The following is a 25700-nucleotide window of genomic DNA, read 5'->3' on the forward strand; positions in this document are numbered from 1 at the left end:
CACCAGTTCCCGTTTACAAAACATATGAAACCATTCTATCCGGCAACAAGTGACAGACCACCCTCACATAGGAAGCGAGCGTCACACCCAACTCGATCAGCCATCATCACTCACAACTCACAGCCACGTAAATACATCCACCGATAAATTTAAAAAGCTTTCTAAGTGCTCCGAACATTGGAACACAATATAACAAGTAACGATCAAAACAAATGCAGCTCATTCATAAATTGATGTTAAAAATAAACGGTGTGAGCGCGTGTCTGTTTTAAATGGATTTTATTTTTAGAGTAATGTAGAGACATACGCTGACGTCAAAGGACAAGATCCTGCTAGCTGAAATATGAAAGCTGTGTAGGTTAATAGAATTACAACAATTTGTTAATTGAGAAAAGATCCTTCAAGTGTAATGATTTATAGTAGGGATTTGTAATAAGATTATGGAGCGGGATAGGAAATCGGAGAAGGATTTGAGGAAGGAGATTGGCTATAAGTGAGACACCATAGGTTAAGGAAAATAATATTAAATATTATGTTACATACCGAGCAAAAACAATTTTCAAAAACATACATACCACAAAAATCTGGAATCTAACTGTAGAAGGGTTAACCAATTATCATATTCGCTGCAAGATAAAGACACAACTAGGTCAAGCCAATACAAGAAAACCCAAAAAATCATTGTTACACAAATATTTATTTTCCACGTACACATGAGTTACACGAAGTTACGCTAAACAAAAGGAATCACAGATAAAATACATTAGACTAAACACGTGTAGTTAACTAAATGTAAAAAAATCATATATTACATTTGCAAGTGAAATTCTATAATTTAAAACATAATATATAAAATCACAGATCCCGGCCCGTTTGCATCGGATATGAACCCGTAAACTGTACCGGTCCCTTGCAGTTACACACCATTTATACCTATTACTGGATAGTTTCTTAATGCCAATATCCTTGAGCTTTACATACAATGATATAAGACTACTGAGGGTAACATTATAGTACTCACTACAAGTGACCAGCAGAAATTTTACATGTATTTTGAAAGATAGTGAAGTATAATAATAAAAGTTTACGAATCCCTTACAATGGTCAAGCGAAGTATATTATATTGTGTAACTCAACCATCATAATACATGCAAACGGGCTGTTAGTAAAAGAAATTTATCACAAAAAATAAAATCGGAAAATAGATAAAAACATTAGATGTCGAACTGACATAAGCATTTCAAAGCATTGACATTCATTTTTCACCGTTTTAAGTTTTACAAAATCGTTTTATTCTTACGAGGAATAAATTCCTTTCATTTCTTTATCACAGCATTCCGAACTGGCATTATACATAGACGCTATATTACCGTGGTTCAAACATTCAACAAGAGTGTCCCTCAAGGCACTCTATTAGCACACACATTTACCTTTCTCCTCATTCCTATGAAGTAATTTTACAGAGAATAATTTTGTTAAGTAACAGCAGAGGTTTATAATCGTGGTCGTAAATTATATATCGTAAAAGGATCGTTAAAATTGATATCTGTATAAGATCTTAGATAAATAAATAAACAACTATTAAGTAAAAAAAATAAACCTAGCATATCTTTTTATTACGAGATTTCTTAAATTCAATTATTACAATTCCTAAGTACGAAAAAGAACCTCGAAAACTAATATTTGAAGAAGAAACCAATAAAGTAAAAACAAAAATTTAATTTATTCTTTTAACTATACATTGAGTGATATTAAGTATAGTTTTAAAACAATAGCTGACAACAATAATAATAAGTTAAGCAGTGAGTCATAACAACTGGAACGAGTCCAGACATTGACTAGCATACAACAAGAACACAACGAGTACACAAAGAATGTTAAGTAAATAATATCACTAACCAAATTCCTTTACATTAACTAACTAACTAATACCAAAGAAAATATAATGGATTTACGTCCACGCTTCGAAACCTCCGCCCGTATAAATCCAATGCGTAACAAAGTTTGTTGAAATACAATTTGTTTCTGTCTAGTTCTAGTCTACAACCATAGAAAAATAGATAAATAGACTCACATCAAAAAGTGTACAATATATCAACTATAAAGTCTATCGCTTACTATAACACCATAGACCGATCTATATTGTTTTAGTAAAAGCTAAGACTAACATGGTTTTTTTTTATTAAAATTTGTCGGGTGTTGCCGTCACGGCCGTGCATACACTAGAAACTGGTAATGCTAATCAACCGAGTTCACTAACACTAAAATACTGATATTTTAGTTATAAGTAAAAGGTATTTGACTAGTTTGTTTTAATGATGTATTTAAGCTTAATGAGTATATGATAAATGCGCGTTTGTTATGTCATTGTGCGCTTAAAGTAAGAGAATGGAATGAATGATAATATTAAGAGAATTAAAACAATGATAAAACAGACACCATGCGTACATGACTAAATAATCATTGCATTGTTGAGTAGGTAACAAGAGTATATTAAAAGATTATGGAGTGAAACTTAATAAAACAGATTGATAAAGTAAGTGTAATATCTTGTACTTTATCAGAAGTAGTCAACTACACTACAGACAGAAAAATAAAGAAAAAATAACGGTAAAGCAAAGATGAAAATAGCAAGAATTGGCACAGACATGAATGGCACAATAGGGAGTTAACATACCCTGAATGTATGAGAAGCAATCGATGAAAATGGACAAAGAAAAGAAACACTTAAAATCAATAACAAAAAAGCTTTGAAAATAAACTAGACATTTAGAATTCTTGATTGAGTTAAACTTATGAAGCTGAAAGATCATCCAACTACAGTAGTATACCACCCTGTAGCTGTCAATATACTTTCATTTGTGACAGCATTCAAATGCAATGAAAGAAACCATTTAAAACCACATGCTCTACGAAATCACACGAATCATCAACAAAACAAAATCAACATTCAACAAATGGACAATTACACACAAATCTCTATTGATTAGCAGTACCTTCACCCTATTGATTGAGTAGAAAGCCTACCACCAAGCATTTAAGTAAGACTTCTGTTGTGGAAGCAAGACGACGCACTTACCGACGTAGAGCGGCATCTCTTTCGCACTTACTTAAAGATATGGTTGCAGGCTCCCAGTTAGTTATGAGAGAAACATCAACACCAGAAAGTCTAATACTAACGTAGGCCTCTACTAATGTATCTCAGTCCACTTAACAACATAACTTCTTCGCCTTCTTCCCTCGTCCCTGCTTAATCACCTGTACTAGTTTCACTTCTTGAGCTTCGGGGCTTTCCATGTATTCGTCGAGCATCTGTTAAACGAAATTTGGACGTCAATATTTGTTGTAAAAGTTAGAATTTTATTTTCCAGTGGGCACTAAGGTAGAACGGAAACGAGCTTTTTATACATTTTCGAAATTAATCATTATTGAACGCTCTTTTCTGAGTTTCATAAGATTGTCTACGAACAAAGAACAGAATGGAGGGTTTTGCCCAGTAGTGGGGAATTTAAGGATAAGAAGGGAAAATAATAAGTTTCATATTAAAGTACCAACATAAAGTCTCGTAAAGTTTTCTATTCTTAGTTGGATCAATGAAATGAAAAAAATCAAAGAAATTAAAACTTTTATGAACAACATTTCTCAAATACCCTAAAATTTACTTAATTGTAAGTAGCTTTGTAAATAAACATGGCGTTGCTGTAAAAATAACATAGATGATGCATGTTGAGGATAAGATAACTGACATCGTAGACAATATTAACATAATACGGTTTATCAGAGAACAGTCGTAAAGAATAGTCACACCTGGTCGAACTGCATGGTCAAAATAAATACAAAGAAAGATCACAATGTATGCAAGGGGTATACTTGTATAGTGTTTACTAAAAACAATTTGAATGAATGACGATGAGAAAAAGTCAATCTTACGTTTTGTGAACAGTTATTAAATTAGAATTGCTTTACTGGGTAATATTAGGTCTTAGTTTATACTCAATGCCGCACCTAAAGGTTATAATGATTATTTTATTAACAGACGATTTCATATTCATATTATTTTCAACAAAATGCCATATTACACTTTTATATTTTATGACAACAGATTAGCATCTTCAAAAGCCAGTATCCGACACTCGTGATGGGACTAACACTACACAAGCAATAGTATTTGCAGCTAGATTATACCTTGATGGAGGCGCTTATGTGATATCTTATCTAAATTCTAAAACCCACTCCATTTAATATCAGTTGTAACAAATAAACACGAGTATTCATACACTTATTCCTGGGGAATGATAGAACATTACCTATTTCCATTTAAGATCGATTTGAAAATTCATTTATACTTAGGTTATCTGTTATCCGATAGTTATAAAACTGGCTAGAAGTAATCTGGCTTTTAGTTTTTCTTAGATCTAAACCACCATCGAACTAATGCGATTTGCTATGACTGAAACTTTAACCTTCACGGTTTGGACATCTTACTTTTCTTTTGGGATTTGTTAGGAGTAGACCTTCTGTCCTTTATAACTGTATATCAAGTTTTAGCAAATAAAGTAGGAAGCGCAGCTGCGTCCAGCGAGTTACAAGCTACAAGTGTAATTTCATCAAATATTCAAACGTACAAATTGTGTTCCGCCGAGTTTCGCTATTACGCGGAGTGGCTCGTGCATGGTAAATTTGTTTTTAGTTGTAAAGTTACGATAATTGGTAAATATTTGTTTAATGTTTTGCCTATGATCGAGTTGTTTGAGATTTCTATAATTTAATGGCTTTTATTTTTGCTTAAATTATTTTCAGCGAGCATGGATTCTAAGGTGAGTTCTAACCATGTTATTTAATTATCTTTATGCTCAACTTTAGCTATCAAGCCGAAGTTAAGATCGCATTTAATTTTTTTGGATGCATATAAACATTGTCTTAGACAAAATGTTGTAACATGAGTGCTCCATTGCTAGATGAAGCTGACAAATGTTTCGACATTTGGGGGGTGGTGATAATGAGTTCTTGGCAATAACATCATGATGTATAAGTAATAGGTACTCACCTCCATGCTAAGTTCGGAAGCTATAGCGGCGGCTGCAGTCGGCAAATCCGACAGAGCGACGAGCGTCGGCAGGAGAGCGTGGCTGTGCAGCTTGTTGACGAGCCAGTTGGCGGGGAGAGTGCAGAGGGTCTTGATCACGCCCCAACCGTCGCAGATGGTCTCCTGAATAATATTTTCAATGTGAAGATGGATCTAACAAGCGTATTTAAGGACGACGCTGTGATAACAGTCATATTACGATCATTACGAGTAGAACGGCTAAGACATAATGACATAACGTTTAAGTATAATAGTCAAAACTCTAATTAGTACTACAATGTTGTTTATCAAGTCTACAAATTGTTTTACGACCGTACGCAAACGAGAAAATTTTAGAAGTATCAGGGCAACTTTTCACTTGAAGTCGTTTAGGTATGCTTGTTACTCTTTTTTATACGTTTGGCCAATTATACCCTGCTTATATCCTGACAGGACCTATAAGGCTTTAACAGTGACTGAAAGTATAAATCGACCAAATGAACTCTCCCTCGAAAAAGGACAAACCATCAAATCAATTATGAGCAACGAACAAACGGTTGAGCAGAATAAATTGGAGTGTAATGTGCGATGGCCTATCTTGACCATCTGATGCCTTTCCGGACACCTGTGACTACTAATTCTAATTTAATGTCAACTCACACAAGTACAACTCAATATTGTTATTTATTATCTTTGAAAGCACTTTTGGTTTTCCAACTAATATGTTTTATTAGTTTTTTGGTCACACTTACGAGAATAAGATCGCATTTCCAAACAATAAAAACTTTTTTATTGGCATTTAGATTCATAGTGTGGCTTTCATAGGTTACGAACTAAATATCTAATTAAGCAAACAGAGAGAAATTAAAATCCCGAATTTTAATAAAAAAACACACACACACTTGATGATATTAACCAAAATGGCGCGACGTCCATTACCTTAAAGAATAACATTAAACAAACATAGCTAGAAGCCATAAAACCAATTAAAAAGAAATGAAAAATACGGACATCAATTATGATAATGGGGTGCGTACATTTCCTGAACAAGTGCGTGGCCTGTCCACCTGTGTCTTTGCAGACAACTAGAGAGACAAGTCAACGATAATATAATTTATTCAGAGGTCAAACAGGTAACGTTTACTACCGTGGACCGTGGTAACTTTAGGTTCTTGTAAAAAGTAAGATAACCAAGCAAAGTAAATATTTGTTTCAACACATAACATTTTAATGAAATTGGAAATTGATTTCTAGGGCCTTCGAATGTGCATAAGCTCTTTTTTATTACCAATTTTGATTTTGATGGTTACATTTACAACGGAGAAGCCATTAATAATTGAATGAAAATATAATTTGACACTGAGTCAGCAATGGTTAAGTCAAGATTATTTCATTCAATACGTTATTGTATTGGCATTCTTATCTAGGTTCCATCCAATTGTCGCAAAGCACGAAGACTTGAAATATTTGAATTATGAGCCTTGAAATCGCAGCCGGACATGTATTTTTAAAACAGAATTCATCGAACTTTAACTATTAAAGCATTTATAAACAAAAAGAAACCCAAACAACAAATTTAAAAATGTACTCTTTATTTATTTATTAATCTAAAACGAAATTGTTTGTAGACTTTATTAAAACATAATTAAAATAAACTTCTGTCAAAAATCTAATTTTGCCCTGAAAACTTGTTTTCCAACTCAAAGACAAAACTCGTCTAAAACCCTTTAAATAATAAGTGAAATTTATTACACAACAAAACGGGCTTTCCTTTAAGCCATAAAACCAATTATGAGGTAAGTAAAAACACTGGTATAAATTTCAGTAATGGTCCAAAGTGACTTCCTTGGACAAGCCCGTTTGATGTTCCGCGAGCACCTGTGTCCGTGAGAACGTTGAGCGGTAAATGTTATGTAATAAGACGAGGGAATTATTTAACAGGAGTTAAGCAAGGGAATTTAGATTTAGAGATTCATTTTTTTTTGAAAAAAAAAACTGGTATGAATGAAGTAAAGAAAGTCAAAAGCTCAAAGTAAAGTTAAGACAGTCTATCATGTTAGGTCCACGATTGTTTCACATGAAAGGTTTATATTCACCTATTAAAAAACACGTGGAAGAAACAATACGCATCTACAAAAATATTATTGAAGGGTTTCAAACGCTTTGCTCACGCAGTAAAAAGACGAAAGGATTTAGTAACGTGTCACTTAATTATAATTGGATATTCATCAATAGTTTAAAAAATGGACACCACAATATACAACAAAAGCCTGGTAAAGAAACAATTAAAATGGTCATTTCAACATGGTAATTCGTTACCCGATGGATCGGAACACGTGTTACGTCGGCACTGGGCAGGTGTCGCCCGCATGAGAACCGACAAATAAAACGGACATCCATGGGAGTTTGAAGACGTTGGAATATCTTAATGTCACATTATTCCAACAAAAGGTTATAACAGATTAGGTGATATTATTACTACCACTAATGCGATTTTAATATTATTCTAACTATAACTTCCTATTATGTAACCTTAAACGCTTACCAGAACTTACAAGCCGTTGTATTGGTTACTGACCAAGAAAACAAGAACTAGCTGAATTGAACTTACTGGAGATTTTTTTATGCTTACTAGAAATACAAACGTTTCGATTCAGTATATTCTTCTGGAACAATAATAGAATTATAAATATTATTAAACTTACCCTTAGTTGTGGATTGTTGACAACCACGAATCCGACTAGAACAATCAGATCCAACACCATGGTCTCGGAGAGAGTTTGATCCAAGCGTTGGTTGCTCAGACCTGTGAGCAAGACAATTTCATTAATACTCGAACTCTGTGATACTGATAAATCTTTTTCCTTCCCTTTCTATTTATTCTGATAATTCGTGGTGAAAATAATATAAACCTGATATTACCACGATTATTAAAAATTAATTCATCTGCTACCAATGCACAACCAAATAAGTTTTTGTTCTGGCATCAGGTAACAAAATAGGCCTGACACTTAGTATAGTTAAAACATAACAAAACACCGATTCCTAAATGTCAATGTAAATTACCAAAACTTTGTAAACCAAACAATACTTTTTAGCCACATCCACTATCATCGTATTCTCACAAATCGTCTCATCCATCCCTTCACCGTACGAGCCGATCAGTTCCCATTAAATCAGTGCGACAGTTATATCTGTGACTTACGCAGAGCGGTGGTCCGCGGCGCCTCCTTATCGTTGGGCGCATGCTGCGACAGGAGCCTGGCGACCGCCGCCCTGAATTCCAACGGCCAACCACCTTCGCCGAAAGCGTCCTGTTGACAAACCAGTTAGTTAGGAATTTGAAGTGCTGATAATTTATAGGTTAAGGAGGAACGCAACATTTAAACAATAGACATTACAAAATAACGTCGAAAGGAATTATTGTTATCCGTATTTGTACTCAGAGATTTGATTTTGTTTTCTTTTTGCATCGCAGAATATTGCAATGTATAAAAGTAAGTTACCAGATTGATAGAATGTCGCTCAAATTAATTAAAGTCACCTTAAATAGGACAGAAAATTCTACCAAGTCCGCCGTTACAATTATATAATAGAATAAGTTGATCCAGACATTGTTACAAAAGAAACACAACCTTATTTTTGTCCACTTTACTGACTCAATCAAAAGCCTCAGTCAAATCCAAGTTACCCAATCTCAGTAGCTTCAAAACTCCTTTATTATGTACCCTCCAGGCTACCTCCTCCTGCTAATCGCAGTAAGATCGCGTGTCCACAACGCATCTCGGTAACTCAATCAGTGCTCGCGTGACCAGCGCACTTACCGCACGGATTCATCGCTGGCTGGCTGCCGGGTCATCCCTCGTTTAACTTCTCAACTTTAGTCACGGCCAGTTTACTTTGGTTTTATTTTGTTGCAGGATTTATTTGAGACCAGAAGTTAATGTTTGCTATTTAAGAAGAACTTTTTTTTGCACTAAAATACAAAAAAAAACAACTTTTGATGTTTTCTCCAATTCCAACTAGCCTCAATTCATTTGAATGAAAATATTTTACGAGCGCATGAAATTAAAGTTAACATTATTTTGAATACAGCTTTGCACAGCTAGATGGAGAACATCAAGCAACTATTCTTTCACAACGCTGTAAAAATGTTTCAGAACAGTTCGTCCTGAGTAGAAGTAACCATGATTTATATTATACTATTAAAGTAACCACAATGGTTTTAAAACAAGCCACCCATTCGTCATACCCCATGTGCGTAATAAACTAATAATGATGTTTATCTTAGCTCAGCATTACAAACACAAATCCCATAGCACATCATTTGCGGACATCAAAGTTTGGAGTCCGCTGGGACGCCGCGCCGGCTGCCGGCCCAAGGGGGAAGCGAGTGGATTGAAAAGAGAGAGTTAATTAATAAATCAAAAAGATTTGTGAGGCTTTTTTGTTGGAACAAGACGTTCTGAACTTGTTTTGAGTTTTAGTCTTACTCACGTACCCAAGTCAGTTATTGACGACTTCTTGACATAAACCTGATTTACCGAGAAACTTGCTTTCAGATATTTCATGTCACAATATTCGACTTTTCAGAAAATTTTCAGTGATGCTCTTAAACTTTTCACCACGATGACTTCTGTTGATCACATCCCGTAACATCACCTTGGAAGCCTATCTTTGACATTTTGAAAACCCGTAAGAAATCACGCAAAATAGTAAAAATAAGTATATTCATATAGTCCTTATTATTAATTTAACTTATTTTGCAATAAACTGTACCTGCAACTCAATGCTGCTACTTGTTATTACTCGCAAGTATAACGAATAATTTTAAAAACTAAACTGTGAGTCGACCTTATACTCCCGCCGGTAAAATCAGGAGCATCGAATATGGGCGCGGTACCTAATCCATTAACAGTCGTTGCGCCGTATCGATTACGCGGCGACTCCTCAGGGGACCGCCCATTAGCAACGCACGGCCGGCAATGGATAGCTATATAAACATAAATACCGCACTACAAGCTTTTAGGGGAGACGGGAGTCGGGTTTCCTAGTCTATTGTTGGGGGTCTTCTTTTGAGTATGAATAAAATATATTTGCAGTAAAGTTGAAGGGCACTGTTTATCGTGAGTGGAGAATCAAAGGAATGCACTCATCGCATTATTGTAATGACACGGTAGTTGAGGATACATTAAATAGCTTTTATATCCTCATCATATATGATCTTGAACTAGAAAATTAGCAATTGTCTATAACATAAAACAAAGTCAACGACTGGGAATGAGTTACTCAGAAAACTAAATAAAATATATGTACATAAGCATGGTATATTATAACTTGTCAATACCACGGCTCAAGAGACCTCCATCATAACACCACAACTGTTACCGACACATCATCATCACCAACAGAAAATTCCACTTACAACGGTATTAGTCTATTGTACTACTGAAGTTTGCAAACATAGTGGTACAGTAGCGCATAACAATATGTATGTAACAGCACAAAGAGACACGCGACACGGTAATATGTTTGCGACCTCAACAAATAACGTCTCAGTTGAAGGAAGGCACAATTGTTTGGGGAATGTTTGAGTGTTAGATACAAGTGACATACATAGACGTCTGTTTTCTGTTACTAAGTCTAATATCGGTTAATGAAACTCTTTAAACTTTTTACATATTTAAAAAAGTTTTCGTGCTTTCGTGTATCTTTATTTAGTATAAACAGAAATCGTTTTGCGACAGGTTCCATTCAAATATAAACGTATTTTTTTGTATTTAATACCTTGTTCTACATACTTAGATCCCATCTGCTCAATCAAAATCGGAGTAGTTTATGAATGTACTTAAAACAGAGATGCTAGTTTTGTATAAGAGGAAATATAGTATCCAAGGGACAATCCCCATACAGATATCGTTCATATTAATCACGCAATATTTTATTAGTAAAAGTATTTCAGACATGTCCTGCTAACGTTATTAAAGTAAGGAGACTAGGTCGTAGATATCCGAAGACTTTTCTTCGGATATCTACGACCTAGTGTATTTCCCGCCTTAAACTAAACAAACCACAATTTCCAAACACTAATTCAATCGCAACCCTTCAGGGAAAACGATGATACTCCGTTTACACAAGTGATACAGAAAATAAACAGTTCACATCTATGCAGGTCATAAGCGCTCGTTACGATGCCACGTGTCATTCCTAGTATAATCACTTCGAATTGCGATGATCGAAGGGGATGGATCGCGAATTATTGCTGAATTTAATTACTGATGCACGTTTCGTGAAATCGTGTGACGTTTTGGATCGTGAATGGAGTGATCGATCCATGGGTAAAATAATTAGGTTAGTTTTGCAGTGTTGCGAGCATTTGATAGGTAGAATTTGAATTTTATACCTTCTAAAATAACCTGAATTTAACTTCACTGACTGATATTGATTACTTATGTAACAGGAGGACAGATGGAGCCTCAAAGAGGGAGAGGAAAGCAAAGAACGAAGTACATTGACCAACTGAAGAAAAATACAGAAGTGACCACATATGAGGAAGTGAAAGAGTAGAGAATTCGCTACATCGACAAGTGCACGCGATTAAATATTGATGATGATGACTAATCTTGATTGGGTAATTTCAAGAATGGGCCAAAGCGTGAGCGGCTGATGTTACCTAACTAATTTAGCCGAGGTAGATAACATTTACGCATAGCCGCAGACAGTATAATAACAGTATTTGATAGCAACAAAGGAGACAATCGAACTAAAAAAATCTTAGTCCAGCTTCTACCCTACAATCTACAAAATAGGAACCTAAACACAAGTGATCTAACAGTCCCAGCACAAACAGAGCAACATCTAAGCCACGTGGCGAATCCCCAGAGCTCCCTCATAACAATAGTTTAAACAAATTGTTTGCCTTGCATTACGAGTAATTGTTTACAGAGCTGCAGCTCCTGTGTCTGTCAATATAACGTACTTGAGGATCGCGGGATACGATATATTTTTGTTTTGTTAGTTTATTGTAGATTTAAGTATATATCGTCGATGGCAATAGGTTGATATGAAGCCCGACATTCTGAGAGAGATTTAGATGTTTGGTGGGGATTTGAGTTAGGGGTTTGGGAATTTTTAAAAGTACACACCTTGGTTTTTTTACACAAAATTGTGGACAAACGGTGATGTTTTTACAAATTCAAATTCAAATTCATTCTTTTTGCAAGAATATAGTGCATACATAAGATGTTAAATTATTAGGTTGAACAGTACATAATATTCTGCCTTTATAGCGCGCATGCAAACATTATTAATTATTAACTTTACCAGAAAAATTGTTATTGTACATTTAGATAATACTTCTTGAAGAAAGCTGTTCTTCACGTGGTGAGGGAGTCTGTTTATGAAACAGTTTTTTTTCTGAACAATAAAAAAATTTAACTAATAGATTGTGCTATTTGAACATTAAACTACAAGTGATAATTTACAAGGATGCAAAATTGTAAAGGATGTATGAAATTCAATCCTATCTTAAAACGAGTTTCACCAACCATTTCGAGAAACCGTCAATTTTGGACAGCTTTCCCAAAAAAATTATCTTATGTATGTACTTCTTTGTAGTTTCACAATGAGACTGATCATAACCACATATTTCTCTCACGTAACTAATGTACCATCTCAATTGCCACCAAGTCGCGTGTCACTATTGTGGGTCAATATGGCCGGTCATGCGTTGTGACGTGTTGACAAGCTCTGACAGATGACACGGCATTGATATGTCAGTATTGGCTGGTTGTCGATACAATTTATTCTCATATTTCTCGGTTTGTGTATTTACAAATTCAATAAATGTTTTTTCTAAATACGTATGAAAATTTTCTTTCTCTTATGGAGAAAGGGTGTGGATCACTACAGGTTTAGCATCGATCAGCTAGTTATATTTTCACTTTTGTCCTTGTAGACTGTGATTTGCCTTTACTATACCTTTTTTACAGAATACTTTCAAAGAGATTCCTGTTACACTAATCTTACTGGAATTCCTTATCCTATCACTATCAAAGCCATTTAGATATTCAGTCGAAGACAAATCGCACGCATAATAAAACCATTGGTGCTAATTTGGACCACTAAGCATGATAATCATTTTCTTGTCAATCATTTAATTAACTACCTTTATCCAAAGAACATAGGATTGTACCTACACAACAGCAGTGCGTATCTATGTGTGCATCTAAGTCTGTCAGCGTGTGCGTCACACATGTCCGCGCTACTGGATATGCGTGCGTCCAGTGTCCGGACTGGCATCAGTGTGATCAGTAAACCTATACGTTTGTTTGTTCAGTGCGTCTTTGTTGTGAGATCCCGAGGTTTATGTCAGATAAACTGCTTACCGTTTTCGTTGTGTTTGCGTTTACTGTTCAGTATACAGAGTTTTGAAAGATAGGAACTTTGTTTAAGTTAGCAGGGTTGGTCGATGACATGATTAAGATTTAGTTTTGTGTTATACGGTTGTTGGGTCATCAGTTTTGGATCCGAACGAGACTGGCTCAAAATCGAAACAATACTCAATATAATTCATAGAAATGGAACGACGCGACGTCTTGAAAACCTAGATGCATTGGAATTTAGATGTGACCGACTAAATTTTAAAACGTTATAAGTGTAGATAGCATAGTTAAAGAGAAAGAGAAGATCTTTGCTTCTTGACGGTCTCAAAGGGTTTATCGGTAGTACTGAAGGAAACGACAAGAGATAAAAAAGAGAAACCATTCTAATTTTGATTTCATTCATTTAATGGGTAACTTAACATCTTTTAACTTACTAATTCATCAAAAAGTAACTAAAAAAAAAAAATACAACTAACGATTTGTCACGCTATTGACACACACTATTGACTTGCTTAATCTTTTCGTCATAAGAGAGAAAGACAAAAAAATTGTATTCTTGGAAATTCATCCTTCCACATAAAATGCAAGTCAATAAACTATAAGAAGTTATAGGTTGTTTAATAAGAGCTTTAATATATTCCGTGGTCGCGGCTGAGACGGGTACAAGACCGTGGACATTGGTTCGCGGTACTCACGCACACATCGACAATGACACGCACACTGGAGGATTAGCGGCGAGTAACGTGAAACTATGGTACTCACCTACAAGTACATTATAGGATCTATGAAGAAAGGAAAACTATGGACTTGGTATTTGGTGGGATAATTAATATTGACAACACGATTGATTAAATACCCTAAATGAACGAGGCTCTTTCGTTTAGAAATCGGTTAAAACATAAAGAAATCGGTTAAACTACAACTATCCAAAACCAAAGCTAAATACCAGTGAAGTAGAAGAGAATAAGAATCTCATAAAACTATTTTATTTCAACCCTCGGCCTGTCTAAATATTCTTTCCTACTTTATAGAAGCAACTAAACTAATTAGTTACAAAATTCCTAACTAGCACAAGACCTACTATCTAAACCAGTTCACTACTCGTCAAAATGCCACCTCCATTTTTTTGCTTCTAGGTTCCCGATGGCTACCGCACACCGCACTCATCGTTTACCCTGTGTGCTCAACAAACAGCGCAATGATACTCCAGTTAATTAAGGAGGCTGAACAAATATGCTTTCTAACAGATGTGTACGGAATATTTTATTACCTTCCACTCATTTGGCCGGCCTTTTTGTTCGCTCCCAAGTTTGCTTGTCAGCTTATTGGTATTGGGGATTGTTTAATACGTTCCTCTTTGAGGTACGACTAATTCGTTTCTTGAGAATGTGGTGAACGTTTTTATTGAGTGACCCAATATGTGTTTGACGAAAATTAATATGAAAAATAATCTTAGAAAATACGAGGTTTCTGATGATCCTAACTTCATTCGACTCTTCACATATTTGAAAAGAAAGATCCAAAATTTCAATCAAATAAAGATCAGCACATATCCACATGCCAGCCTTTTGGGCACATTCCCAGCCGGCAGCGAGGCCGATGAATTTTTGATCCTTTATTTTAATTATTGTTTTTCTTTTAAGTACTTTTGTGTATAGATGTAAATAAAGTAACTCTCCGTATTCACATCGATTTTTCAGATTATAAACCGTGATGCTCGTTTCGTACTGTTTGCATTGCATACAAACACATTCGTTCACGTAGCCTAAAAGCAGATGCGGTAGGTCCAAAGGTACATGTAGGTTACCTGCACGATGGTATGATCGAGCTCGGCTAACGCCCGCAGCAGGTGCGCGGTCCTGGCGGCGCGCACGAAGCCGCCGCTGTGCTCGAGGCCGGCGCCCTGCGCGAACAGCATGCAGAACTCGGCGCGCGAGCCGCACACGCTCGTGCCCAGCGCGCAGCGGAGAGACTGGGTCGCTGACATGCGTTCAGAACCCTGACGGAGATGGGTTCTTATGAAAGGCGGGTAAACATACCAGATTAATTTAAATAGACAATAGTAATTTCCCCTGGGAGAGCTACATAAGTTTTTAATGCTTATAAGTTTCACAACAATTTTAATTGTGGAAGATCAGATAAATTAAGTCATTCAGAAGTAAGAATTAAGACCCATTAATATATTGACCAAAAATTACCTCATGGGGAACACAAAATATAAAGAAGGGAAATTCTTCACCTCGGTAGGTTTGCCAATTGAATGCGGCAACGAACAAAGAAAATCATTTTTTATTGATGTACTACACTCACCACATCGATGTCACAAGGATGGCAGAGATCAGCGCACACCGTCAGCAGAGTCTGGATGCTCTCGCGAGCCGTGCCGGCCTTCTCCGCGCGAGTTATACACCCGGTCAGGCACATGTAGCTGGAACAACGAGTTTATGTTTAAACATCATATATGGTTGATTGTTTTTGTAGTAATTTTCGTGAGGAACATTGATAATTAAATGAAGCAACGGTTTGGCAATTTTCAATTATGTCTATGCATACATTGATTTGAAGTTGCTGTATTTTAAAGAAATAACTTATGCTTAAAACTATGTATCCGCCTAAAGGAATCAACTATCCATATACTTGAAATTTATTTCTAGCTTAGCATTTACTGTAGGAGGTACGAAAGACATATCATGTATAATCGAATCCGCAGTACAGTATTTCATGAGATACGTTATTTTTTATTACCGCTAAACCACACACATTAGTTGGCATATCTAATATTACTGAAAACAAGAATCTATCTAATATTACTGAAAAAAAGATCTGCTCTGGTTCAAGCCGCAAACATTTTAAACAATTTATAGAACCACTGGCTAGCTCCCAAAAAACCGTTATAGGTACTTGAAACACATAAACTCTAGTCCCCTCCAAGGATTACTGAAATAAAACAAACTGAGCAATTTTCAGTTCCACATTTTCTCAATTTGCATTTTAATAAATGCCAACCCTTTGCCAATGTACTCACAGATCCAAATTGAACACAAACAAGTCGTGTTTTGTTTTCCAATGGCTTCTGTGATACATGTTTTGATGGTCAAGCTTGCCCTGAGGTGAGAAGAGCTTATTGTATAGAATATAACGAAAAGCTATTTATATCAGACAATAAAAACGACAAAGCAAAATGTTGTATGATGAAATGGTACAAGCTTCAGGTACAACGATGAGCAAATTTGTGACGACAGATTTCAGATCACAGTTTCGCCGCCTAAAGATTCACAGCCTAAAAAGAAACTAGGAGTAGAAATAGATCTACAAAAAATTATTTGAATAATATTGCCATTTGAAAAATGCCAATGAATTATTGACATTGATCTTCAACATTTTCAGATTAAACATTGAATAACCAATCACACCACGATCAATCTGTGTACCCCTACTAAAAGGGGGAGAGAGGCAAAAAATGCTAAAATCTTGCTCGGCAAGCACCTTGCTGTTCAGGGCTCGGTACATCCAATTATAACTCGTGTAAATATTTACTCGCCTTGTAACCAAGCGCAGCGGTGCTCAAACTTGCGATGTGGTTAATATTAAGTTTTTAATTAATAAAATGTTTTCTACATCGATTGACGTTTGGTAATCTCAGTTGTATATAAAAGTTTAAGGAAGAAAGTGAGTTAATACATGAGTAATTCCGTTTTATTTCACTGCTGGGCTAAGGCTTGTCCAAAATCTTTCCACGATTCAATGTCCAAGGCCACACTAGGCCACTACAATAGTTAAAAGCGTACTGGTAAGTGGCGTCACACGAGGTTTTAAAATATAAAAGAAATAATACTTATGATTTTTTTTTTAATCTTTCAGACTAATCAGTGTTTTTTGTCAAATAAGTACCCTGTTCCGAATATTATTCGTAAAAGCGATCACAAATCAACAAATTCTTTAAGGACATAAAACTTTAAGAACATCAGACCTAATCAAATCTCGAGGGTAACCGATAACTTTAGTTTGTATTCGCGGATTTCAGTGGACGAGGATTTAATCTGCGCGGTAAGGCGATCAAGATGAAAGGTTTAGACGATGTTACTTTAAATGCAGGTACTGTTCAGGGTGCCTACCACGAGAACTTAGAGTAACAATGATGCAATTGGGAGTGAGATATCGCGCTACGTCGTGTATTGCCGTCTAGCTTCCACAATTGAAAGTTATACTTGAGGACTTGATGGCAGGTCCTTTGTAGAGGTATCACGTTGGTGTTTGTCTGACTTGGTAAATATATTACCTAACTTATCTGCAATTATACGGATTGCTCAAATAGAGATACTCACATAAAAGTTTAATTTTTCCTAAATTCATTTCAGCTAATTATTTAGTATTTTCAGATATCTCAAATCCTACTACTATTATAAAGGCGAAAGTTTGTAAGTATGGATGTTTGTTACTCTTTCACGTAAAAACTACTGAATGGATTTGAATGAAACTTTACCACAATATAGCTTATACATCAGAATAACACATAGGCTACAATTTTTGAGGTTTCTAATGTGAGGTCGTAAAAAAACACATTTTTTGCGCTTACATTGCAAACGCTGACTGAATCCTACAAGATAGATAGAAGGCAGATAGATAGATAGAAGGCAGGTATAAATTATAACTTATATCTTCTAACCACGCGGAAGAAGTCGCGGGCAACAGCTAGTAGTTAAATAAATGGAAGGTAAAACTTTTTTTTTTCATTATTTTATCAAGGTACAGATAACGGTGGAAACTTAACATACGTTACGTCTCTTAACATGAGTATCAAACTACACATTAGTAGATTATACGCCATTAACGTTTTTATCATCAAATCAAACGAGATTATACAGCCTTTACTAGATAAAGGCTAGTATAATCATAGTCAAATACATATTTAACCTCACCATGGTTCAAGGTCGATTGAATCATCTAAATACCCGCGTCATAACATTAGTAGTTAACTATTTACTATGCCAATTAATTAAAATTTAACAACGGCTTTTAAACCAATCAAAGTCAACTGCCCAACATTTTTTCCTTTCAGAAAAACAATACAAAAAATACCACGGAAAGATGGCGCCGTTGGTACGTCAAGAATTTCAAATTTGGAATCCAAGGATCGCCTTGTGATTGGTCACTCGGGCGCAACGATATATTTTATACAAGATTATAGAAACTGTTGATTCATTGGATTTTAGTCTTTAGTACTATACGTTAAGGGTTATTAGTGATGCGTGAATACGTTTGCTTGGTAGTAAAGTTTTTGATAATGTCAGACCTCCTTGTAGAGACGGGTTAAGATAATGTAATCTTAAATATTTGTGAGACTTTAAAGGTCACATTTTAAAGGATGGCTGTTATGGTAAATGACCGGAGATTGATGGTAACAAGTTTGAATTGTAAAATGAAACTTAAATATAAATGTGTGTTATTAATTCTCTTTTGTTTTTCTTTGTAGTGAGTCACAGCGCAAACTCTGCTTATTGGAAGACGAAGAGTGAAATATTCACAACTGTTTTGAGTTACTAAGTTATTTCATTTCACATTGAACTGTTTCAAGTCTCTATCTTCTATGTCACCTTTTAATAAATAACGATCAGGTCAGCTTTCAGTCTTTCCAAATATATCTGAATGAATCGTATTGTCAGGTACCTACAGCTGAGCCATGCATGTTTGGTATTTCTTTTTAAACTATGGTCTTTGTTCTTAACCAGACGCACACCCGAGTAACCGCACTACAGCCGCTGTCGATGCTGTTTATGTGATCTCATTCGCTACGACAGTGTCAGTATCGTAGCAATTTTGGGATGACACAAATCCTTTTCTAGACAACCTGAAAAGACTGTACCAAATAACTGTACATATATCCCAGATACAAAAATACTTCAAACAAACAAGCCTTAAAATCTTATCACCATTAATATCAAAACCAACACGTGTTGCAATCGAACAGTTGGCTGAAGCCCCAAGTGATATATGTCTCGCACAAATAGCGCAGCTCTATAAATGATAGATGTATAATTTCGGCGAGTTTGTATGATATAATGCGATGTCACTATTCACCACGCACGTGAAGTTTAATGTTATTTTCATACAGTGTATACAGGGCGTTGTTTAAATTATGAATCAATTTTTGTACTATCAATAAGAGCTGGAAAAGCGAGTTGTGGGTGCTTATTTATTTTGATCTTTATTTGAAAGTTGAATTGATGAAAAGCAAAGTATCATATACATAATTAAAAGCGGTACGTTTGAATATGTAAAATATAAGTATTCGTGTTTCATTCGAAGTCATACGGCACGCAATCAAGTTAGTCATTATTTGGGCCCTGACTTTAAATATCCAACATATTAACATTGATATAAACCTACTAAATACTTAGATTATTTCTATGTAGAACATTAAGTTTCTAGATAAATAACGTATCTATTCTAACGAGATAATTACACTAGACAGTATCTGATATGTGAACACCCTGTAGATATGTCGTCTCAGCGCCGGCGCCATGATTCATTGCCTCCGTCGACCAATCGCGGCGCGTTCTAAATCCAAACGCGCTAATGGAAACCGAGCATATGAAAGGCGCCTGCGCATTTATACGAATCAGTGTTGCGAGGACGATGAAATTCCTTATTTTTAGGGATAACTGACATTTTAAAATCCATAAATCTTTTTAAACATATTGCACGGACATTTCATGCAATTAGGTAACCCATAAATAAAGTACCATTTAAATTAATCAGATAAGTTAAGTACCGCGAATACTTCTGTTCTAGATTTATTTCCATTTACACAATCTTATCAAAACAAACCGATATCACTCAATATATAACACGGTAAAGATTTTAAAACACAAGTACTTATCGATCAACTTCCGTAAACTTAAAATCAAAATAAAAACGCAAATTTAACACCCGGCGCTGGCAACACCAAAAGAAAGCACTCACCTAAGAAAAATTTATGGCTCGTTTAAAATGTTTTCGTTCTTAATTTCAGTTAGATAAACGACGCGGGCGCATTTCGGCGCCTTTTACAAGGTGAAATACGTATACCCATTAAGGACACTGTGTCGCCTTTGATATTCCTCCAAGACTTAAAACGTCCAATCTAATAAGAGCCCTTATATTTCTAAGACAACTTCATTTGTCGAACGTTTAGTTGGAGACATCGGGGGAAGGTAGGCCAGATTAAATTGGTCATACATTAAAATCGTTGTGGCATTTTAAGTGTGTGAGGTATGTTAATTTTGTGTGTGGATTTATTTTAATTGAAGGAAGTTTGTAATGAAAGGAAGCTCCAGATTGCCGCTCCAATATGTTCGTGATTTTTATTGTGGCGTTATTATATTAATATTACTTTGTACGTTGTCATGTATACGTGTTTATGTGATATACTTTTAATGTTTGAAGATAATATTCATAAATCTACAAAAACACGAGATTAAAGAACGAAATTATTTGCTTTGATTACAGAAGTGCCATTACCTAAATAGCCTCTCTTAATATTTATTTCATCAATTCTGTTTTTCTGATATCGTAAAAATACGACAATTACATCTAATCATAAAAATCACTAGGAATTTACAAAATTCACAACATTCAACCAACTGCTTCGAGCTACAAATTTGACAAGAAAAATCTATTCAAATTTAAATTTGAATAACTACATCTGAAATAACAGCAACAGGTGTCCTTCCCATAAACATAGCATATCATAAACCATACACATTTAATAGGAACCATTAAGGGGGCACATTGAGACATCAAATTTATTTCACTTTAATAAACGCAAATAAATATGTAAATTTTAAACAAATTCGCGCCCCCCGGCCATGTTGGTTTAGTTGTGCGGACTTGTGCGTGAATAGAAATGTAATGTGGGGCTCTGACGATGGATATTAATGTGTAGTTGAAAGGGACTCGGGGCGTGCTAATAAAAATATTAAATAAGCTATGGGCTTTAGCACAACACGTTGTCGACACTTGTGATATGGAGACGTTAGAAAACAACTGATGTTTGGATAATCATTTTAGAACTTGTTTAAAAATATATTTTTATTGTAAGTTGACCATCCCTGAGTCTGGTTGTCTTTGTGCTTGTCAAGTCGGGAGACTTTGTTAAAAAGATAAAAATGGGAGAAAAATTAAAGGCTACTCAAATTCCAAAGCTGTGTTAATAATCACGCAGTTGATCTTGAAAAAGATTAAACATAAGATGCAAGACCATTAATAAGCACATAAGCCATATTACAATTAAAACAACTTATGAAAAACATCAGGTATAACAAAGACAAGAGCAGAATATTCTTGGTATTTTATTTTTGAATCCGAAAGATGCAGATAATAATATATTTACAGTAAATACTAAAGACAACTCCCAACAGAGAGACGCTTATTTTCTTTTTGAGGGTAAGCTTAAATCAGATCGACAAGATTACTGTTCAGAAGCTTAGGACCCTATTTAAACGTGCCGACATTATCAACTCAGGTTACATGAAATATTAAAGTTTAATATTTATTAGAAACGTCAAATCGGTCAAAGATGAAAGCAAAAAATATAATAAGGAATTAAAAGTGTTAAGATCTCGAATAAATTTTGAACTGTTAATCATTATCATCAGCCCTGAATGAGCCATTGCTGGGATGGACAGTCGGGTGCCATGGGATGCCTCTGGTATTTGACGGATTTTTTAATACGAATAGTATATTTAACCCTAAAACGATGAAAATTCATTACTCACTACAGATTTGGTATGGCTTATCGAAAACCTAACATATTTTAACCAGTCTTCCAAGTATTCTGTAATTTGCATGTTCAAATACTTTTTAATCTAAATCTAATTGCACTGTGGAGTATTAACAAAGTAATTTTATCTGATACAATCGGATTCGAAAAGAATTCGGAAAGCAATATTAACGAAATTCTGTATTTATCTGTATCTGTAATTATTTTAATGCAAGTCGACGATCGGTCTTCAATGTCCCCAAGCAATTAGCGAACAACGTAAATACTAATGACTTGTCACTAAAACATAATAAAACAAATAATCAGTTTTGGTTCGAGAAAATCTGATCTGAAAGCGTGAGTTAATAGTATTGAAATAACTATCAAACTAGACGTTAACTTAAGATACATTTTGGAACCGAAGGGACTAATAATGAGGTGATAAAATCGTTATGATTTAAAAAAAGATTTTATCATTCTAAAATATACCTACAGCTATTATCAAAGTCAATCAAATATAGCCAGTAACAACGAGTGAAATTTGAAAATGAACCAAAAGTTATATTTCTTCGAATAATTAGTAAAAGATGACTAAGGCGTTAAAAGATAAAAAAGCAGAATCCTAATCTCAGAATGTGTTTCGAACAGCCAAAGATCTCATAACAAACAAATAAAACCGCAATCAAATTCCAAGCACTTGAGACACGCGTCAAAATGGACTTCATAGTTACGCAAAGTGGCCATAAAATACCATCAGAACACCGAATACTTTGGAAACTTCGAACCAATTTATTTGCCATTCACCTGGTATTAAAACTATTTAATAGTCTATCCCTAATTATTATTATCAATTAACAGCTAATGATGAAATGTTTTAGACTAATTTGATCTGCGATGTTATGCTTTTAACAAATTTTTGGGAGTGCTAGCATTTCATTTGGCACATGTTCAAATTCTGACTGATATTCTCGTTGAGAGTGTTTTACTTTTAAAGTTTTCTTTTTCCTTAATATGGACTGGTTGTAAATAGAATCGTTGAGTTCTAAAGACGGATTTTTATCCTAAAAATTCAGGTATAATTGAATTATGTTTAAGTAAAGTATAACTATAAAGTTTATTTCTCTAAATCGATATCATGAGAAGAGTAGCGAAACTTAAATGGAACACTCAACAAGACATAATGATTAATTGTAGAATGGTGGTCAAAATGTGGTCGACATAGTCTAATAGAATGAAGATTAGATTCAGAAGATTAGATAGCAGATGATCGTAAAATATATCAGGCATAACCTACTGAGAAAAGTTGATAATGGTGACTTCAACAACAACTTCATTCCAGTAAGTACAAAATAGAGAAAATGTAAGCAAGACTTCGCATTTTTTGCAAAAAAAATACACTGGCCTTACCGAAGTCCATGTGCCTTATCATAAGCACTACTCAATAATTCAGATCCCGTTGTATATTTACATACGAAAAGTAGAGAGGGGAGCGCGGGGTATCAGGGTAATCCGGATAAGTAATTCCCTCCCGGTAAGTAATGCGTTGATAAATGAAATTAAATCGCACAAACAAGCGTTGCCGTACGAACCGCCGCTCCCCTTTCATGTGTCCTCTTGAAAGCTTACGAAGGGATGTCGTTGATATTTATCGGCATTTTTATTCGAATTTTGTCTGCATCATGCCTCTTATCCTAGTGTTAAAAATGTAAGACTCTAGCTTGGGTCTCCTATAGCTGCTAATTTCTCAATTTTTTAATGCTTAAAACTAAGGAGAAAATTACGATCATTTGAAATTCGATCTTCTTAGTAGTTACATAATGATTTACTTTACAAGCACACATTTGTAATATAATTTGTGCAACCAATGCATTCTCAAGGATGTTTAATATGGAAAGTAACACTCCGTACCATTTAATTCATGTATCGATGTATCGATACTAAGCCCAACACTAAACACTCTTTGCAAAAAGAACATCGTAACTCGACATGTGCGCGCCAATCTGTCGCTGTTATGCGAATGCACTTCAAGCACGTCCGCTATCTTCGTCGCACACTTTACTAACAATATAGCTGTCTCGTTCACACACCCTTGTAGCTAGTATACCCTACTCGCGGCTGTCGCAACTACTTAGCAATGGCGAAGCGATAATCGCTTGTTTCGATGTATTGGATCGTTCCGTCCGATTCGATTATTCGCTTAAAAAAACAATGTTCTCGAGTTACGAATGATTTGATTACAGTAGCATATTATGATTTCAAGAGAGGCCTGCCTTTATTGAAATTGTGTTATATGTTGAAAGAATATTGGTTAATTGAACAAGATGTGGACCTAAATAATAAACCATACGTAGGATTTGTATGCTACGATTTTGTCCTCTTTAAGTGCCTGTCTCGTTTTTGAAGATTGACATTCAGCTTTGTACCTATAACTATGCTCCTTATTGTTTTTTTGTAAGATGGAATTATTGTACTACTCCAAATATACTAGTCCGCACATTTATTTCCTTAGCTTAAACTCCTACCTACGTCGGATATTGCTTACACAACAACACGCAAATGCAACAAAAACTATATCGTGAAAAAAAGATGTAGATTTTCATCATCGTTCAACAACAGAATCATTTAACCTAAAGCCAATTGAGGCAAATATTCCTTTACAAACATATCAAAATATTAATTACTGTCCTCGGCATCAGCTTTCCGACATCTAATCTCAATCAAAACAAAGGTCTCTACAAAATACAATAACAATATTAACAATCAAATCACTGACCACTGCAGCCGGCTCTCCCCACGACGAGCCCATACAGAAATAATCTTTAAATCAAAACTGCAGTTCATTTTACCCCCAATTTAGCGTGCAAGTGTGACATCTCTCACGTGGGTGGAGCGGGGTCGCGTGAACAGCACCTGGCCGTTTCGCACGGCACTTAACGCGGTCGATAAGACCGAGAGAAGACTTTCGGAGGGTTGATTAAAATTGTATTTCGCTATTGGCCTGAAAACCGTGGCGAGACAGGGTTAATCAAGATAAATCTTTAACAAATAAAATAGAAAATGCACGCACTGCATTGCTCTCTGGAATTGATTAGGAACTCTTGGACTAAGAAAAAGGACTCTTTCTGGAAGTCGAAATTAATCATCAATTGATGAGAAACACATGATCATACATATGAAGATTGATTTAAATATCAGTAAGTATTAAAGTAAGTAGATAATATAAGAAAAGGAAGAGTGAAATGTTCATAAGGTTTATTAACATTTAACATGTAAGTTGTAACGTACAAGTTAAATGTAAGATCTTCCAGAGGTGGAGTAATTATTGCAAAGGAAGTCGCTTTATCTATAAAAGATATGGTTTTTAAGTACATTTTAACAGGTGCAATATGATAATTATAAAATATTTTTAAGTAAAACTGAATTGATTATAAACATCGAATTGCCGCAAAATGCAAGTTACTGAGAAATTACGACATCCGGCGAGGTAGAGCCAAACAATTTGCAACTTAAG

At 35.1% G+C, this 25700-nt stretch overlaps 1 protein-coding gene across 1 annotated transcript in view; it reads right to left on the reverse strand.

The window, feature by feature from the left end:
- Positions 1-678: 678 nt before the first annotated feature.
- The window catches only part of LOC113499727 (S phase cyclin A-associated protein in the endoplasmic reticulum), a 63509-nt gene continuing 38487 nt past the window's right edge, over positions 679-25700 (reverse strand). The window contains exons 17-22 of the mRNA XM_026880313.1: positions 15760-15877; positions 15257-15448; positions 8271-8379; positions 7771-7871; positions 5048-5209; positions 679-3312 (exon numbers count right to left, since the gene is read on the reverse strand). Of these exons, the coding sequence (XP_026736114.1) occupies positions 3211-3312; positions 5048-5209; positions 7771-7871; positions 8271-8379; positions 15257-15448; positions 15760-15877 (784 nt within the window). The 3' untranslated portion in view covers positions 679-3210. The remainder of the gene's footprint in view (positions 3313-5047; positions 5210-7770; positions 7872-8270; positions 8380-15256; positions 15449-15759; positions 15878-25700) is intronic.

The sequence above is a fragment of the Trichoplusia ni genome, chromosome 12, assembly GCF_003590095.1.
Source record: "Trichoplusia ni isolate ovarian cell line Hi5 chromosome 12, tn1, whole genome shotgun sequence".
NCBI lineage: Eukaryota > Metazoa > Arthropoda > Insecta > Lepidoptera > Noctuidae > Trichoplusia > Trichoplusia ni.